At 44.2% G+C, this 19807-nt stretch overlaps 1 protein-coding gene and 1 long non-coding RNA gene across 17 annotated transcripts in view; one reads left to right on the top strand and one right to left on the bottom strand.

Moving 5' to 3' along the window:
• GPATCH2L (G-patch domain containing 2 like) overlaps positions 1-19807 on the top strand; it is a 119535-nt gene that overhangs the window by 54578 nt on the left and 45150 nt on the right. For 12 of the 16 annotated variants that reach the window (XR_014808917.1, XR_002345562.2, XR_014808916.1 and 9 more), the window contains exons 1-2: positions 15119-15188; positions 17295-17966. Coding sequence is in view for 9 of the 16 variants with exons in the window: in XM_005666353.4 (XP_005666410.1) it covers positions 17305-17966 (662 nt within the window). In the remaining 7 variants the exon portion in view is untranslated. Of the gene's footprint in view, positions 1-15118; positions 15189-17294; positions 17967-19807 lie in introns of those variants that run through there. The other 4 variants (XM_084966116.1, XM_084966115.1, NM_001243404.1 and 1 more) reach the window with 3 other exon arrangements.
• On the bottom strand, positions 13869-14986 carry LOC146401852 (uncharacterized). The gene is made up of 2 exons (XR_014811215.1): positions 14777-14986; positions 13869-14282 (listed from the first exon to the last, which is right to left on the bottom strand). It is a non-coding gene; the product is annotated as an uncharacterized LOC146401852 (long non-coding RNA).

The following is a 19807-nucleotide window of genomic DNA, read 5'->3' on the forward strand; positions in this document are numbered from 1 at the left end:
AGTTTTTTCCTTGGCATCTTTCCTGGTCTTGGTCTCTTTGCTGGTCGCTCACCTACTTTTAGAGTCAGATATGATGGGAGGGAGCATTTGGTTCCTGGAAGAGAATCCAAATGTTCTTTGGATGTGGGGGTTGGGGGACAGAAAAACCACGGCTGCCTGTCCCTTGAGCCCTGTATCCCTTATCTCTCCCTGAGATTCCTTTGCCAGAGGTGGCCTCTGCCTCCCTTTGGACCTCCAGCTGAGAGCATCCTACTTTGAAAACAGCAGATGGATTAATGCTGGGAGGTAAAGGAGCTGGGTGTGCAGAAGGACTGTGCATAACCAGCTTCCTATTTGTTAAGGGGAGCTTACCCTGTCCACATTTGGGAGAGAAGGTTGGGAGGGGGGTGGAAGCATCTAGAGATGTCCGTAGAGTGTCTGAGGCACGCTGAGCCCTGGTGCATTGGTTGGCCACCGTCTTGGAAGTTGACCCTCAGGCTGTGCTGCCACTGGGTTGTATACGTAGCTCTCTCCCTGACCCAGGCAGACAGTCAGTTTCTGGCTGTTCTCACCTCTGCCCTGCCCCCGTGTGGCTTTGTCTTAGGACCTGAGCTCAACCTCTAGCTTCCCTGTCCTCCCTGACTCCTGGTCTTGGCTCTTCCAGCCTCACACTTGCCCTTGTCTCTACCACCACTGCTGCCCTGAGCCACATGGAGCCGTCACTGATGCAGAACATGCCACTTTTTCCTGGTGACCATCCGCTGTCCTTCATTTGGAGACCATACATGGCTCCTGTCTTCATTTGTGTTCCCCAAAATGCAGAGCCTGGGCAGACTTGGTTATTGAGAGTTTGAAAGATGACAACGAGAAGCAGGAGTGAAGGGTGGAGAAAGTGAGAGTGATAAAGAGGCAAGCATGATACAAGCGTGAGTGCCTGACAGGGCTGTTACAGGCAGCAGGGCTCAGCTCCAGCAGGCCCTCTGGGCTGGGTAAAAAATATCTCCCCAAATTGTGTTTCCGGAAAGCTTGGAGTATTTGTCCACAGGCTCGTGTCCCCCATTGGCTAAGGGTTGCCCCCCAGGCATATAAAGTCTCCCATATTTCTCCACCATGATTGTGTGTGGGCGAGGGCTACTGCCGAGTGCCTTCTTCTTGGAGAAATCCCTAGGACAGAAAACTGCAGAGAAATGTGAGGCTTCTGCTCCAGATGGGTTTGGTTGGGATGAGTTCACAGGGACCTGACCAGCACAGCTATGGCTGAAATCAGAGCTGGGCCTGTGGGATGTGAGGTGGCAGCAATAGGATTTACCTCTGCCACCAACCCAAAGCCCACTTCCTTTCAACAACCCCTCTCTCAACCCCCAACCCCCAGAGCCTCCAGCAGTTCTGAGCTCTGCAGCCTCAGTCTGACCTGGGCTGCCTACGCAAATGCTGTCACAGACCAGGCAGGGACATACACAAGTGAGGCAGGATGGTGTTGATAAGTAGGCACTCGTGGGGACTAACAAGTCAGAGAGTAGAGACTGTCTTGCAAAGACAATGACAACATTTTTAAAACATGTCCTAGGAGACAAACCTGTCAAGGGGCTAGTAGATGTGACCTGTAGACCACCAGTTTAACATTAGGATGGATCAAGTCTCTGGAGAAGGTGTGACTTTTGCAAAGTTTTCACCCACTTTTCTGCATTCTTCCCAACTCTAGCTAATAGCTCTTGGGACTGTTTGGAAGTCAGTACTGGGGAAAGGGCCAGAGGGGAGCAGAAAAGCAGGAGAGCCCATCGCAAAGGCCAGTGGCTTTCCCCCCAGCCCAGTCCTTCCCAAATTCCCTTGGCCTCCAGATCCCAGCAACCCTCCCTCCAGTTTAGCTCAATAGCTCTTGAAAGTTCTCTAATCACCTCTCTGCTTCCTGCATTAATGAGCCTCTCATCTCACTGATGGCAATCAGAATATTTGCTTATGAAAGGGACACGGTTAATAACACGATTGCTCCCCTCCGCCTTCTTCTTTCCTCTCCACCCCCCTCCCCTTCCCTCGCCCTCCACACAATTCTCTCAATTAACGATAGGCAGAAATTAATTTTTCCCCTCGATCGAAACAATTGCAGGGAAGCGGATTGCCAGCGTGGCTTCAGATAGGGACCGCTCCCAGCAGAGTGGAGAGAAAGGAGGGGAGATGGAGGAGATATACACGGCCCTATCTGCAGGCACAGGACAGAGTAATACAAATGTTATCCTTAGAAATGTACTTAAAGAGGATATGTTTATAATTCGGAGGGGATTTTCAGGGGCTCTCCTGCCCTCCCTCCTTCTCGGGGGCACTCCACTCACTTCAGAATAGCAGAACCCAGAGTTTGTTGGGAATTTTGCTCCTGTTGCCTCAGTGAGTGGAGTGGGCCTGGGGTGAGAAGGGAGGTCAGGTTAGCTGGGGGACACGGTCATGGTCCAGGGGCCCAGGGCCCAGACCTCTGCCGATAGTGATGATTTAGTGGCCAGAGGCCAAACACCAGGTGTCAGATCTGGCTGTTGTGTGGGCTTTCCAGGTGAAGGCCTTGCTAATTTGCCACCTTCTGTGCCTGCCTGGACTTTTGGCTTGGGCCCATTTCTGCATCCAGGTAGAGAGGCAGAGGCTTTGTGGAAGCCAAGATCCTATCCTAGCAAAGTGGTTTTAAGAACACAGACTCTGGAGCCAGACAACCTAGTGGTTTGGATCCCAGCTCTGCTGCTTACCAGCTCTGTGATCGCAGGAAAGTTACTTAACCTCTCTCTGCCTTGGTTTCCTCATCTGTAAAATGGGAATAATACTTACCTTGTAGGATTGGACAAGGACTAAATAACTGAATGTTAGTAAGTACTTAGAATAGTGCCTGGGAAGTAGCATGTGCTCTTTGGTATATGTTTTGTAAAGAAGTAAAACAAACACCACCCCCCCCCCCGCGCCCACCCAACACACACACAACTAAAAACCTATACTCAGGTGGAAGTCAGGAATTTGCTGATCTATTCATTCAACCCTTACTCATACTGATTCTATGGAGGATACAAACATATTCAAGAATTGGTGATGTGTGGGCAGAATTCACCATAAGAGCTGTGTGTGAAGTGCTACCAGATTTCAGGAGGAGAGAGGGAAATTCAAGCAGGACAGGGCAATCAGGATTGGTGTCACAGAGGAGGTGGCATCCGAACTGAACTTTGAAGAGTAAGCTGAATTTCTTTAGGTTGGGAAAGATTGCTGCTCAACAGAGGGGGCGCGAAGAATGAAGGTATCTAGTTGGAAGGCCAACAGGTCAGGTGGGAAGGTTGGGGAACAGGTGAGGGAGAGGGGATTAGAGGAGCCCCTTCTGTCATCTCCAGCCATCAGCATTCACTCATCCCAGCCCCACCCTGTCGCAACTCTCCCCTTTCTCTCAACATCCAAGAAAGATTAACTTCTCTCAGTGCGAGAGAGAAAGTTATCATTAGGGGAGACTTAAAAGAGTGATTAATGATGCACCCCTCCCCCCACCCCACAGGCCTTATCAGGTGGCGTTGAGCTGGACCGCGGGGAGGGTTGAGAGGGAGAGAAGGAGAGGAGACGTGGAAAACAATAAATATTAAGTACAAGAAAAAAGGGAGCGCAGCGCTCTTCCCACTTGTTAGATTGAAGGCGCCTCTCCAGAGGGGGGAAGGATCCAAATTGCTAATTAGCGCCTCTGAAAAGGCCTCGCTCTGATATGCGCGCTACTGAAAGACGGCAGTTAATGAAGCCGCGGCGAGCCCGCTTCCCTTTGACTGGCCTTCATCCCTCCTCCGAGCCCCGGGCCTCCGGAACAATGAGGCGGGAAGCGCCGGCTCCCCCAGGCCTCGCCGGGACTGCCCGGGCAGCGCGCGCGGGGAGCTGCGCGGCGCCGGCGAAATGTGGAGGGGGAGATAAGGCCGAGCAGAGGGAAGAGGCTCACTCCCAGGGGCCCAGGGAAATTTGCAGTTATTATGAAGGAGATGAGACAGATTAAAAGCCCTTGTGTTCGCCGCTTTGCCCCTTTATTTAGTGGCTTCATCTAGGAGATGAAAGAAGTTGGAAATGACTTTCTCTGCTCTGAGCTGCAAGAAGCTTCATGGCATATTTCTTGACTTTATTCCTTCTTTTGTTTCTCACTTCCTTGCCTTTAACCCCTGAAAGTCTTCACCGTGGGACCACAGGCACTGGAGGCCAGGAAATAAGGACTGGTAGGCACTGCCCGCATTGACCACTGGTAGCCAGACCTTGGAGAGCTGTGGCTTCTGGCTGCTCTCTGGGGGCGGTGGCTCAACTAGGGAGGGATGAGCTGGCCATCTGTTCCTGCAAGGCTCCAAGAGGAGGCTGGATGACCCATTATCCAGATAGGGTAGGGGGAGGATAGAGGCTCCTATAATGCCCTAGGCCTTTCCCAGAGGGCAGTACCACATTGTGCTCAGGGACTCCACCACCAAATTACCTGAGTGCAAACCTCATATGAGCTGAGACCATGGGCAAGTTATTTAACTTCTCTGTGCCTCAGATCCCTATCATACAATGGGGACAATGATGATAATACTAATATCTACTTCATATGATAGGACAGACTGATTGCATTACTGTCCTGGTCTTTCATGTCTCCCTGTGTCTACACCCTTTGTCAGAGACTTTCCATACTCATTCTGGGCTTGGCCACATCACTAGCTTTGGCTGATTCCATTACAAGCTTGATTCAAGTTGAGTCATTGATATGTTTCTATCTTAAAATGTGTACCTCTGTGTGTACCTCTCTTAGAGTGCTACCACAGTCATCAGACTATTCCAGGGCTAGCCTCTGACATGAGAGTATGACTGTGCCAGTCTGCTGGAGGTATGTGGGAAACATGTGGAAGACAGCCAAATTGTCCCAAAGATATTCTAGAGTAGGCAGTTGCTGACTGCAGGTACATGAGCGAGCCCAGCCAAGATCTGCTAGTCCTAGGCCAGGTGGGCAGTACTATTCAGCCAACCTATGGACTTGTGAGAAATAGTAAGTGGATGGTTTTTTAAGTGATTAAATGTTGGGGTGGCTTGTTATACAGCATTATTCTGAAGTAGATAATTGATACACAAATTGGTACTGAGACGTTTGATGCTGCCAAAACCAAAAATAAATCAAAACACAAGCCTAAGATACAAACATTGACTTTGGGATTGGAAAGCAAGTAGTAAGTAGAGGCTAGAAAAATGATAAAGATATTGCTATAGTAGATTGGAAAAAAAGGTGGCCCATATTATGTATGATTAAACAATCAATAAAACTGTTGTCTGAGGTGATTTGGATGGTGAAAAGTACTTAATGAACTTAATGGATTTGACTAATGAGATTTTTAGATAAGACTGTGGAAAGGATCAGCTCGCTCTTATTAACTGAATGTGATAAGGTACTACGAGAAAATGGTGGACTAAAAAAAGAAAACAGCTAGTTTGTCAGCAGAATTTAGAGAGAATATAAAGGGCCCATAACTTTCTGGATTGAAAAATAATCTCTAGCATCCCAAGCCAGTAAAATATTTTGATGTAATACAAGGCCTGGGACTTCTGTTTTTGGCATTAATGCAGTAATAAGAACTGTATTTACTCCTCCACCTTAAATAATTAAAGGAATACAAGATTTTCCAGCAAGGTAAAGTTAGTAATGTCTGGAAAACAATAAATTTTGTATAACAAGGCACAAAGAAGCAGGAAAACACAATCATAATGTGGAGAAAAATCAATCAATGAAAACAGACTCAGAATTACACAGATGACAGCACTATTAGATGAGGACATCACATAGGTTTTATAGTTATATTTCATATGTAACAAGGTAGAGAAAAGCATGAGCATATTAAAGACAGACATGGAAGCTTTTTTAAGGCCCCAAATCTAACTTCTATGAATATACAATGTCTAAAATTGAAAAAATATATAATGGGTGGAGTTCACAACAAATTAATACAGAAGAAAGGCTTCTGACCCTGAGGACATAGCAATATAAACTATCCAAAATAAAACACACAGAGGAAAAAAAAAACAAACAAACAGAAGAAAGCAACAAAAAAGAAAGAACAAAAGAATAACTTAAAGCAATTTAAAATATGTGGAGTCCCAGAAGTAGAGAGGAAATGAGAAGAGAAAAATATTTGAAGAACTAATAGCCAATAACTTTCTAAACTCAACATTATAAATCCACAGATCCAAAAAACTCAGTGAATTCCGGGGACAGTAACCATGATGAAAATGACACTAAGATACATAATCAATTGCTTAAAACTAGTGATAAAGAAAGCAATTTTAACAGCAGCAACAGTATAAAGGCATTTCCTGTATAAAGGAAGAAAGGTAAGAATGACAGCAGACTTCATCTCAGAAGTAATGTGAGCCAGAAGACAATGGAGCAATATCTTTGCAGTACTGAAAGAAAAACACCATCAACCCAAGATTCTATACCAAGCAAAATAGTTTTCAAAAAATGAAGACAATATAAAGATTTCTCCAGACAAACCTGAAGGAATCATCAACATGCCAGAAATACAAGAAATATTAAGGAAAACACTTTAGGCAGGAGGAAAATTACATCACCTAAAAATCTGGGTCTACACAAAAGAATGAAAAGCACCAGAAATCATATTTGTGAAACTATAACTTTTTTCTTATTAAAAAAATCACTTTAAATGATGATTATTGACTGTTTAAAGAAAACAAATAAAAATGTATTCTGGGATTTCTGCCACGTTTAGAAATAAAATGTGTGGTAGTACTAGCACAAAGTCTGGGAGAGAGGAAGTGAAGGTATATTGTTGTAAATTCTTATACTAGGCATAAAATGTTACAACAGTACTTGAAAGCAGACTAAGATAAGTTAAAGATATATACTATAAACCCTAAAGTCACCACTAAAAATATAAAGCAGAAGTATAACTCATAAGCTAGCAACAGAGATAAAATTAAATAATAAAAACATTCCATCCAAAAAGAAGGAAGAAAAAGAGGGGAAAAAACAAAGAGCAGGTAGGACAAATAGAAAATATATAGCACGATGATAGAATTAAACCTAACTGTTACACGGACTGAGTTGTATCCCCTTAAATTGTATGTTGATGGATTAGCTCCCAGTACTTCTGAATGTGACTGTATTTGGTAATAGGATCTTGTAAAGAGGTAATTAAGTTAAAATGAGATTGTCAGTATGAGCCATAATCCAATATGACTGGTATCCTTATAAGAAGTGTAAGCTGGCCACAGACGCACATATAGGGAAGACAGTGTGAGGATATAGAAGGAATACAATCTTCTACAAGCCAAGGAGAGAGGACTCAGAAGAAACCAAACCTACTGACACCTTAATCTTAGACTTTCAGTCTCTATAATTGTAAGAAAATACCTTTCTCTTGTTTAAGCCACCCAGTTTCCAGTACTTGCATTATGACAGACCTAGAAAACTAATATACTAACCATATCAACAATCATATTAAAATATAAATATTATAAATAACTCTGGTCTCCACCATACCACACCAGCCCAGCCAGACAAAACTGTCCTTTTTATTTTTTTGTCTTTTTGCCTTTTCTAGGGCTGCTCCCGAGGCATATGGAGGTTCCCAGGCTAGGGGTCTAATTGGAGCTGTAGCCACCGGCCTACGCCACAGCCACAGCAATGCAGGATTCGAGCCATGTCTGCGACCTACACCACAGCTCACGGATCCTTAACCCACTGAGCAAGGCCAGGGATCGAACCCACAACCTCATGGTTCCTAGTCAGATTCTTTAACCATTGCGCCACAACGGGAACTCCGAAATTGTCCTTTTTAATCAATAAATCTCTGCATCAAGAGGAGCCACATTTAAGGAGTTGATTTGGTCCTGATGTAGATCATAGCATCTGAGACTCCTATCCTGATGCTGTAGTTGGATGAAAATTTTGGGTGTCCTGGGATGGGGTATGAATATTTTGCGTGTGTGTGGAACATGTATAACTGTGACCCGAGGAAGGACTGTGGTGGGATGATGTCATTAATAACTCTAATTTTTCATGTGTCCTCCAAAAATGTCCAAGTCCTAACCTCCAGTTAACTTATTTGAAAATAGAATCTTTGCAGATATAATCAAGTTAAAGACAGAGTCATATGGGTCCCTAATCCAATCGTTGACAAGAAGAAAAGAGACATAGAAACATGCCTTCCATGTAAAAGCAAGCTCAGGCAAGCATGGAGTATGAGAAAGTTGTGCTTAGTTATATCAGCCCCTCATTACCTGCCCAGATGGACCCTGCATCTTGTGTGAGCCCGTTTCAAACATAGAACTCCAGGAATTTGTATTGTCTGAGCTTTCAATGGCTGAACAATCTTTATGCATGTAAGGGCAGAAGGCTGGGTACACAGTGCATTGTCATTTCTGTGAAGGGAAGGCAAGAGGGACATGGATAGAGGAGCTACAGGTTTTGCCAGCCTTAAGTGGCAGAGCATCTTTTGGTCCTGACAATAGGCAACAAGATGGTGGTGGATATGAAAGGTGGCCTGATGGTGGGCAGGTATAAAAGCTAGGATGCTCTTCGCTGCAGGCAACCCAAAGTTGCTTAAACAAAAGGACATCTGGTATGTCACATAGTCTGCTATAAGTCCTGAAATAGATGTCACATAGTCCACATAAGTTCTAGAATAGATTTTTCAAGGTTGGTTGATTCAGGGCTCAACAGTGTTATCCTAGGTCCAGGTTCTTTTCCTCTCTCTGTCCTTTTATCCTCAGTTTTGACTTCAGCCTTGGTATGTTAGCAAGAAGTTTGTGACAATTTCAGATGTCATATTTAGACATGACAGTTTCCAGAAAAAGAAGAGACTTGGTATCTCCCTATGCTTGCGTCTAAGAGTAGAAACTTGTCTCAGAAGGCATCCCCATTAATTCTCCCCTCATGTCTCATTGCTCATAATTGGGTGATGTGCTGACTCCTGAAACAATCTGCATGGGGAATGGGATTCATCACCCCTTGAGATGGAGATGAGGTCAACATTCTACAAGCACATGGATTAGTGGGAGTGCTGTGGACTAAATTATCCTTCTGCCCCTCAAGTTTAGAAGTTGAAACTCTAACCCAGTGCCTCAGAATGTGACTGTATTTGGAGACAGGGCATTTAGAAGTGAATAAGGCTGTTAGGGTAGATCCCCAATCTAATCTGACTGGTGTCCTTATAAAAAGAAGAAATTGGGACACAGAGAGACATTAGGGGTGCACACAGAGAACAGACCACATGAAGAAGTGGCAAGAGGGTTGCCACCTGCAAGCCAAGGCTAGAGAGGAGAAACCAATACTCCTGGCACCTTGATCTTGGACTTCTAGCCTCCAGAACTGTGAGAAAATAAATTCCTGTTGTTTAAGTCACTCAGTCTGTGGTATGATTATGATAGCCTTAGCAGACTAATATATGAGGGACAGCTCTGTTAAAAATAATGAGGAGGATTGCCTGGTAGGCAGCCAGTAGTATTCACTACAGTAGTATTGAAAGGAAAGGAAAGACTAAGATTAGATGAACACAGCTTAGAGAAAGTGTGTGCAAGCTTTGGAGTCAGGCAGAGGTCAGTTTGGGAGTAGATGCTATCATTTACTAGATCTGTGAATTTAGGCAAGTTTATGAGCCTCTCAGAGCTTCAGTTTCCTCATCTATAGAATGCGGATAATATAAACTGTGATAGGCAGAATAATGCCTCCCCCCCGGGAATCTGAATATGTTACCTTGCCCAGCAAGAAGGACTCTGAAGACATGATTCAAATTAAGGACCTTGAGATTGGATGATTATCTTGGATTATCCATATGGATGCACATGGCTTCTTAGAAACAGAGAACTTTTCCCAGCTGTGGTCAGAGAGATTCGGTAGCAGAAGGAGGATCAGAAAGATTCGATGTTGCTGGCTTTGAAGGTGGAGGAAGGTACCACAGACTGGGGAATGTGGTGGGGCAGGGACTGGGAGGCAGTTCTCAAAGCTAGAAAAGCAAAGAAATGGATTCTCTGCCAGAGGCTTAGAAAGGAAGACAGCCCTGCTGGTACCTTGATTTCACCCTAGTGAGATCCATGTGGAACTTGTGACCTAGAGAACTGTAAGAGAATAAATTTGTGTTATTTTTAAGCCACTAAATGTATGATAATTTGTTATAGCAGCCAGAGGAGCTAATACAAACATCCATGTCAAAAAGAACATTTATTGAGAAGACGAAATCATGAATTAAAGTCTCAGCATGATGCCCAGCCCATAGTAAACCTTCAATAAATGTAACTTCAACAACCCCCATCCCCCCAATTCTATATGGTTGAGAAGGGTATGCGAGAGGGTATGTGTGGCATAGATGGCGTTTGGGCAAACCTCTGCCATCTGTCACGTGCAAAAGAGAAGTCTTCAAGAGTGCTGGGACCAAGGAGGAGAGCAAGTTTTGGGGAGTCATTCATTTTTCGGGTAATGCAAACACTTCCTGCCCTCCTTGGTGGACACTGCTTCTATTAGTAACATCGCTCCTATGGCTATTGGAAAATATTTCCAGAAAGATTCCAGAATGTCTTGGATCAGTTTGGAGAAGAGCTGAGCAAGGAAAAGAATTGTGGAGTGTCACCGAGGCAAAAAGAAAGACAATGTCCCTGTTCTTATGATACTTACATTCTAATAGAAGATGACAGAATATAAACAAATGGACAGCAAATAAACAGCTGATATTGGATTATGATACAGACCATAAGAAAAATAAAGATGATGAGAGAGAAGATGGCCAGGGGCGTAGGATTTCTTCAGATGGTATTAGAAAAACCCTCTGTGGAAATGACATTTTAGCCAAAACTTTGTTTTTTGTTTTTTTGTTTTTTTTTTTTAGGGCCACACTTGTGCGGCATGTGGAGTTTCCCAGGCTAGAGGTCTAATCAGAGCTGTTGCTGCCGGCCTTCACCAGAGCCACAGCAACACCAGACCCGAGCCCATCTGCAACCTACACCACAGCTCATGGCAACATCAGATCCTTAATAACCCACTGAGCCAGGCCAGGGATCAAACCCGCAACCTCATGGTTCTTAGTCGGATTCGTTTCCGCTGTACCATGACAGGAACTCTAGCCAAACTTTAAAGATGAGGAGATTTCTCGACCCTCACTGGCAAAACTCTATAGACAGATATTCTTGGTTGTAGGAAAGCATATGCCAAGGCACTGTGGGTGGGGGCAGGGAGGCAGGAAGGGAGAGCTTAGTGGGCTCATGCTGGGAGCAGGGGACAGGGGCTAGATCAAGGACTGCAGGCCTTGATGAGGACTTTCAGTTTATTGTAACTGCAGGGAATCTAATGAATCAGCAGAGGTTTTTTTGTTTGCTTTTGCTTGTTTTAGGATAAAGGAGGAGAAACCTAGTATTTCTTCCTGCGTGCAGATCCTTTTCAGGTGGTATTTGCCCATTCAACTTACAGTTCTAGCCTAATCATCAGTTGAAGAAAACTTGTTGATTAGATTCTTCCTCTTCTCAATAATTACTAATATTTTTTGGAGTGCTTAAATTGTGTCAGGCTCTAGGGGAAATGCTTTCACATTTGGACACAGTTAATCCTGTATGGCTCACCCTTGGCTTCTCTCCCGCCTCCAGTGTGCCTGCTCCCAGTCTGCTCACAACTCCTTATCCTCAGTACCTGCTTCACTATCAAGTCTGATGGCCTTTGCTGAGAATTGTCCCTCTCCAATTTTCCGTTCAGTCCTCTCTTTCTTGAATGTCCCCCTTCTCTGGCTTCTATATCCTTGTTCTCTTCCAATGCTCTCTGTTCTTTGAACTGGCTGCTTTGTCCCTTACAAGCTTCTCCTGCACCCTCTTTTCCTTGAGTGGTCCTGCCCAGGGCTCCCATTGTCACTAGCTTTCATTCAAATTTTCTCTTAATATTGAGACATACACTTCTAATTTCCTGTTCCCGCATAGTAAACAAGTATTTGCTTTTTTTTTTTTTTTTTTTGAACTGACAGTATTTACTGAGCACCTCTCATGTGCAAAGCACTGTTCTAGGAATTGGTGGGACTACAACAGCTAGGATAGGGTCTCTGGGGCAATGGAGTAGGCTTCATTTTTGTTCACACAGCTCTATCTCCAGAGCTTAGCATAGGGCCACACGTGTCATAGGTACTCAGTAAATATTTGTTATACGAGTCCTTTAGGTGGGGATGCAAACTTGCACATAATTGGCTCAGATTCAAGGCTGAAGAAGAAAATGCTATAATTAAGATGCTGGCAAGTGCTGAGAGAGCCCAACAGAGTAGATAAGCAAGGGGAAGTCTTCATGAAGGTGACATTGGCATTAAGCCTTTAAATCACCCCAAATCCCAGGAGAAATAGCAAGTGGTCTGGTGTACCAAGCGTGATGCAGGAGGTAGTGGAAGATGGATGATGTGAAGCAGCGTTTCAGAAATCTCACTCTGCTACCAGTGTAGAGAATGACTTATTAAGGAGAGACTGGAAGTGGTAAGAACAGTAAGGAGGCTGCTGCACCATCCAGAAGAGTGGTGGCCAACCAAGATGAGGCCAATGGCAGACAGAAAGTGAAAGAGGGAGGATGGATGCAAGAAAATTACCGAAGTAGGAGTTCCCGTCGTGGCGCAGTGGTTAATGAATCCGACTAGGAACCATGAGGTTGCAGGTTCGGTCCCTGCCCTTGCTCAGTGGGTTAACGATCCGGCGTTGCCGTGAGCTGTGGTGTAGGTTGCAGACGCGGCTTGGATCCTGCGTTGCTGTGGCTCTGGTGTAGGCCGGTGGCTGTAGCTCCGATTCGACCCCTAGCCTGGGAACCTCCATATGCCGCGGGAGCGGCCCAAAGAAATAGCAAAAAGACAAAAAAAAAAAAAAAAAAAGAAAGAAAGAAAGAAAATTACCGAAGTAGAATCCTTGAGGCTTGGCATTTAGCTAGTAGAAGATATAAGGAAAAAGTAGGTTCTAATGGCAAACTCGTTGGGTAACTGCATGATGGTGGTTATATTTCCCAAGCTGGGAACAGCAGAGAAGGGGCAAATATGATAGGGGCTTTGGAATAAACTAAGATTTGTTTTGACATCTTCAATCTGAGAGATGGTGGAGAAAACAAGTGGAAATATCTACCAGAAAGCTGAAATCAAAAGCTGGATTTCCAGAAATTTGGGAGCTTTCAGGGCTGATGGAGGCAACTGACACCATGAGAGCTGATATGATTTGTGGGAGAGAACTTCACTTAAGCAGAAAAAAGGGCTGATGGCTATAGACACTTGAACATTTCCATCTTTTTGTCCTGCGGGAGTCATAAATTCAGCATGTCCAAAGTCGAATTAATCATCTTCCCACCAAACCTTTTTCTCTCCTAGACTTCTCTAACTGTGCAAATGGCACTAATGACTGTTAGTCACTCTGGCTTGAGACCTCAGTCATCTTTGTCTCTTCCCTTAATTCTTTACACAGTAAGTTTCACCTATAGAAAATTCTGAAAATTCATAAAAATGACAGGTGGGAGATACAATCACTTATAATGGAACTATTTTGGATGATTCTGGTCATATTCCCATGCAAGTATAGACTTAATTTCCTTTATGTATGAGTAGAGTCATACTCTACATTTTTAAATCTTATTAAAGTACAGCCATCATACAGAGATCTACACAAGCAGAAACTAACGCCTTTTCATGTAATTAGTCTTCCACAATCAATTTTAAAAGGCTGCAAGGTATTCCATCCCATAATTATACTGTAATTTAGGTATCTAACCCGCGTGGTAGGATTCCTGGCTTTATTCTAGTATTCTTGCTCCTCCCTCCAGAATGCTACAAAGATGAATTTAGCTGTATTTAACATTTTTGTGTTCATTTCCATTTTTTTAAAAGAATAAAATTTGTAGAGGTAGAATTTGTGGGTCAAATGGCATGTGCATATTTAAAAATAAAACTTTTTATTTCAGAATAATTTTTGGTTTACAGAAATATTTTGAAGGCACTATAGGCAGTTCCTGTATACTCCACACTGTTTCCTCTATTATTAACATCTCACATTAGTATAGCACATTTGTCACAGTTCCAATGATCCAATGTTGAGATAACATTAACAAAAGTCCAGATTTCTTTATTTTTATTAATGTCCTTTTTCTATTCCAGTTATCCCATCAGGATATCTCATTACATTTAGTTGTCATGTCTCTTTAGACTCCTCTTGGCTGTGACAGTTTCTGAGACTTTCCTTATCTTTGAAAATTTTGACAATTATGAGAAATGCTGGTTAGACATTTTGTAGACGGTCCCTTACTTGGGAGTTGTCCATTTCTCCCTTTATGATTTGATTGGGGTTGTGACCTGTGGAAGGAAAGTACGGTAGAGATAAAATGCCATTCTCCTTCATATGGGATCTAGTCCACATACTATCGACATGTTTTATCACTGTTTATGTGAACCTTGATCACCCAGCTGAAGTAGTGCTTATCTAGTTTCTCCACTATAAAGTTACTCCCCTCTCCCCTTTCCATATTGTACTCATCGGAAGGAAGTCATTGCAGAGTCCACATTTAGAATCGTGAATTATGCATGCCTGGAGGAGTATCTATATAAATTTCTCGGAATTCTGCACCAGATATTTATCTCTTCTTACCCATTTATAAATTTATTTGTATCAATAATTGACATATCAGTTTGGCCTATGGATATTACTTTTATATTTCAAGTTATAATCCAAGACTATTTTACTCGCTTTGTTACTCAAGGCAAGTGTGTTTTTAGTAGTCTGAGTAACTCACTATAACGCTACCCCGCCAAAGGGGATACAACCCGAAGGGTTCCCTAACTTCAGGCACCTTTTATAAAGTAGATAGGCGAGCAAGGGCGAGGCCGATACCTCTCTCCAGCGTCCAATTTCCTGACGCCCTCAAGGTAGATGAAGCCTGCCAGGGTAGGCCCTTCCCCAAGACCGTCACCTCCACCCCATAGGCACCCCATGAATTGCCTGCCCCCTGACCGCCTCCCCTCCTTGCGCCTTGCCTTTCTTCCGGGTTCCTTGCCCCACCCCCACCCTCGTGGGGCGGAAGTGGGCGCGGCCGCGGGCAGGAAACGCTCGACAGGGGCGGGCCCTCTCGCGCAGACAGCCCCTCCCATTCTACCCCCGTCCCACCCCTCCGGCCCAGACCGGAAATGAGGTCAGAGAGGGAAGCCCCGGCGGGGAGACTCGGCCCCAAAAGCGGCGGCCGTTGGAGGTGGCTGCGGCAACCGGTGAGGGGGAGGGGAGGTGTGGGGGTCGGGGCCCAGGAGGCCGGGGCCAGCGAGGATCCCGGCTCAGGGCCGCTGCTGAGTGTCCAGAGGCGCCGCGGAGCCGCGGAGGCCGGCGGGAGGGGCGAGGGTGACGGAGCCTTGTTTTTCAGGGCCCATCTCGGGAGATGAAGGTCGGGCCATCTCCGGGGCGACAGTCACCTTCTCTCTTCTTTGCTTTCTGGCCCTTTGGGGCTGGCGACAGCGAAAGGGTTTGTTGCCCCGAGCTGCAGTCCCCCTCGTCCTTGGGAGCGGGCCAGGGCGTGGGGGGTAGTCCTTCGAAACACGCTTTTTCTCACGTACGTGGCCATGTTGCGACCCCTGAGCCCCGAGGGACCCTAGTCGTCAGGATTTGCATTTTGTCAGTTTCTGCCCTAGAAGGGCTGACCCCCTGACCCGGGTCAGTCCAAAAGAGAAGTTGCCTCCTACGCTCCCTCCCCCAATCCCGTCTCCCTCTCCGACCCTGGCCCGGCCTCTCATTTTACTTCTACTAGTTTCGAGATCCTTCCTTTGCGGCGGAGAAAACAGCCTTTTCTGCTTGCCTGTCTCGGGGGTCTTATCGGACTGTGCATCCAGGGAGGGCTGGGAGTTCCAGGGTTCTTCTGTTACTGCTCTAATTGCAGCCTTTGAGGCAAGCATTCTCCTGCACAGGCATTTGATTGGCAAGTTGTTCGGTAACTTAGTTCCAAGTTGAAGTTTGTACACTTCTGCCTGTGGTTTTTAAAGCAGTAGTTCTTTTCAGGGAAATAGATTTAGATAAGTGCGCCCCCACTTATATAGCTTGGTTTTAGGGACAGTTGTTCGCCAAACCCCAGTCATGGAGATTTAAACTACTTATTGCTTAAAGAGACTTGGTCATTTTATGAGTGTGGCTTTTTACACTGAGAAGTTTCGTTTGGTTGGTGGTTTTGGAGCTAGGTGCCCTTATTGCTCCTTCTGCCTTTGAATTGGTTGGCATGAAAATAGATTTTTAGGAAGTCCTTTGCAAAATGTAAACCGTTGAAAGGTAAATACGGTCTGAGAGTGGTGCCACAGAGTTTTAAACTCAAATTATGATCTTGAAATACATTGGACTTAAGGGCTAAGGAAAAAGAGCTAATTTAAAATGTATTTAATTAGATGTATGAAATATATTAGACATTTCCTTTTAAGAGGGCATATTGAAAATCACTCCTCCTCCTCTCAGGATCTGGAAGGTTTGCCTGTGAAGTGATCCCTGAAGTATGATGGTTTGACAAGAATAAGTTGAAAAATAGGAAGTTTTGGAAAGCTGTTAGCTGGACATTGTAGACTCCACTCATACTTGTCATTTCAGCCTCAGTTATATCCTGTGATTATCTGGCCCTAAGCACAGAATTTGGTTGATCATTCAATTTATTTTTCTGAAGGATGAGGAGAACTTAAAAGATTCTAATTATTCATGTACTCTATAAGGCTCTTTACTTGGTAGCTTCTGGGTGGTAGTTGGGACCAGAATGGGTGCCGATTTTTTTTTTTTTCCATGCAGAGAACAAGCCTGGGTCACTATAAATTCTTGGATCACTAAAACTGCAAGCAGTCTTCCAGAAAGTATGTCACTAAGTTGTCTTTCTGTTCCTGCCACAAGCACTCTTATTAGTGACCCCAGACCATAGAACAGTCTTTCATCCTGGTTTTGAAGTTGAGTGTTTTTCCGCTCCTATCTCATGAGACATTTTCTCATCTTTTTAGATCTCATCATCAGGTAATTTACTTTAGCAAGTTTAATTGGGGGAAAATGGGAAGGGTTTATTTCACTGAGTTTGCTTGTTGTTACTAACAACCCAGTTGTCATCTGGTGCTTAAGAATATGTTGACCTCAGGAATTTAACAAGTGCCAGACACCTATGTTTAGTGGTTTAAGGGAGTATGGATGGTAGGAATAGAGTCTAAGTGTAGCCAGGTAAAAAGTGACTTTATTTGCTATAGATAGGGTGCACTCTGCAGTTCCATGATCAATTTTTTAAAATTATTCAAAAACAACAGATCCTGAGTCTTTCTTTTTCTTCTTTCTTTCTTTTTTTTTTTTTTTGGCGAATTTCCATTTGGCAGATGTGGCCTCATGGATGAGCTGGTACATGACTTAGCCTCAGCCTTGGAGCAGACATCTGAGCAGAATAAGCTCGGCGAGCTGTGGGAGGAGATGGCCCTGAGCCCTCGGCAGCAGAGGCGGCAGCTTCGCAAACGGAGAGGCCGGAAGCGCCGTTCAGACTTCACTCACCTGGCAGAGCATACCTGCTGCTACAGTGAGGCCTCTGAGTCAAGTCTGGATGAAGCCATTAAGGACTGTCGAGAAATGGCCCCAGTCACCAATTTTAGTGACTCTGATGACACGATGGTAGCCAAAAGGCATCCAGCTCTCAACGCCATTGTTAAGAGTAAGCAACATTCTTGGCATGAGTCTGACTCCTTTACTGAAAATGCACCTTGTCGACCGCTCAGACGCCGTCGCAAGGTGAAGCGAGTGACATCAGAGGTGGCTGCCAGCCTTCAGCAGAAACTCAAGGTGTCAGATTGGAGCTACGAGAGAGGCTGCAGGTTCAAGTCTGCTAAGAAGCAGCGTCTGTCCCGCTGGAAAGAGAATACTCCTTGGACCTCCTCAGGTCATGGGTTGTGTGAATCAGGAGAAACGAGGACTTTCCTAAGCAAAACAGGAAGAAAGGAAAGGATGGAGTGTGAAGCAGATGAGCAAAAACAGGGTTCTGATGAGAACATGTCAGAATGGTGAGATCTCCCTTACTAAGTCAAAGATTTTCCTGGTTAATTTTACCCAAAGCACAAATCCCCAGTCTTGATGAGTTCAACTTTCTTTCACCCCTGCCACTGTAATGCTGACTTTGTAGCTCCTTTAACTAATCAGGTAGTGTTTAGCTTCTTAAAGTAAATTCATGGTCCTGTTTGCCTACATCAGGAAGGCTTATTTTATTTTATTTTATTTTTTGTCTTTTTGCCTTTCTGGGGCCGCTCCCGTGGCATATGGAGGTTCCCAGGCTAGGGGTCTAATTGGCACTATAGCTGCCAGCCTACACCAGAGCCACAGCAATGCGGGATCCGAGCCACGCCTGCGACCTACACCACAGCTCAGGGCAACGCCGGATCCTTAACCCACTGAGTGAGGCCAGGGATCGAACCCACAACCTCATGGTTCCTAGTCGGATTCGTTAACCACTGCGCCACGACGGGAACTCCAGAAAGGCTTATTTTATAGAAACACACTTGTTTCTAAAAATTGTTTAAAACATGTACCTCAAATGTATAACCAAGAGTTTTATTTTTAAAACATTTTGCTGCTCTTTATGCCATGTACTTCATATATAGATACTTTCTGTTTTTTAGAACCAGGGCCTCAGCAGAGGCTGGGGGGTGTGTATGTGTGGATTGGGGGGAAGTATGCAGGTGTCAGGCATACGGAGTTTGTAAATGTTCCTGGTAACTGTCTTTACCCATTAAGAATCATGGTTTTAGATATTTATAGGCTTTAATTTTGTTCTATGCTACCTACAGTTTGACTATTGAGTTTATTTTTATGGCTGACATGCAAGTTGTCTGAACACATGGTAGGCTATGAAAATAACAGTACTGAATCTCATTAGTCTTACAGCAGATGTCATCAGGCCGGAAAAATATGTCTCTAATGAGTGCACATTTAAAATGTCAGTGTAATTTTGGGGGCTTTTAACTTTTTTACATCTCAAGTAGATAGTCCTAGGACTATTGATATACTCCCTGGCTTGATACTTTAATATTATTATGAATATTAATGTGTGATATCTTTTTCTCAGTGAGGATGCCGTTGGTATTTTGGATGCGGCAGTTCTTTGTGGTGTCTCGTGTCTTACAGCATGTATGGCATCCCTCTGTTGTCCCCTCCTTTCATAGTATCAAAACAAATGGCTCTGTGGGTGCTCCCCAGGTGGGTTGAGTAAGTCTCAGTTGAGAACCACTGTATTCTATTATTTTTAATATTAGTTAGCGTTTATTAACACTAACTGTGTGCCAGCCACTGTATTATTGTGTGGAACATGTATTCTTATTTAATGTTCACAACTCCGTTGTCTGGTAGGTACCGCTATTTGTATTTTGTAGAAGAGGAAGTGGAGGTAATGAGTTTGTAGGTGATGTGCCCGAGGTCACCCCGTAGCAAAACTGGACCTCAGACTTGATTACGCAGCTCATAGTTAACCATGATGTTGTGGTGTTCTCTGAGCTTGCCTTTTCATGGCTCTTTTTCTCTCTCTTCTTAACTTTTATGACTGTGTATAACGGATGACCTTTCTGAGGACTTTGCTTCTGACGTTTGTCTGAAAAACAAAGGCATAAATCTTAGGAACTTGGAGGTGATGCTTTGTCAGTAATAGGAAAAGCTGTTCAGGTCTGTGTGCCTGTACATTTCATAGGTGGTTTTTAATCCGGCTTTAAAATTTTTTCTTACTAACTTTATATTTGCCAGTCTGTGCACCTAGGTAGGCTTATAATTTGGCTTTCATGATTTTCCTCTAATGTGTATTCTAAGACCTGTTTACCCAATTTGTATGTGTAATTTTGGAATATAAAGATTTTTATTC

The sequence above is a fragment of the Sus scrofa genome, chromosome 7, assembly GCF_054392235.1.
Source record: "Sus scrofa isolate SSC_HxYL_T2T_F1_AM1 chromosome 7, Sscrofa_HxYL_maternal_Yorkshire_Landrace_v2.0, whole genome shotgun sequence".
Taxonomy (NCBI): domain Eukaryota; kingdom Metazoa; phylum Chordata; class Mammalia; order Artiodactyla; family Suidae; genus Sus; species Sus scrofa.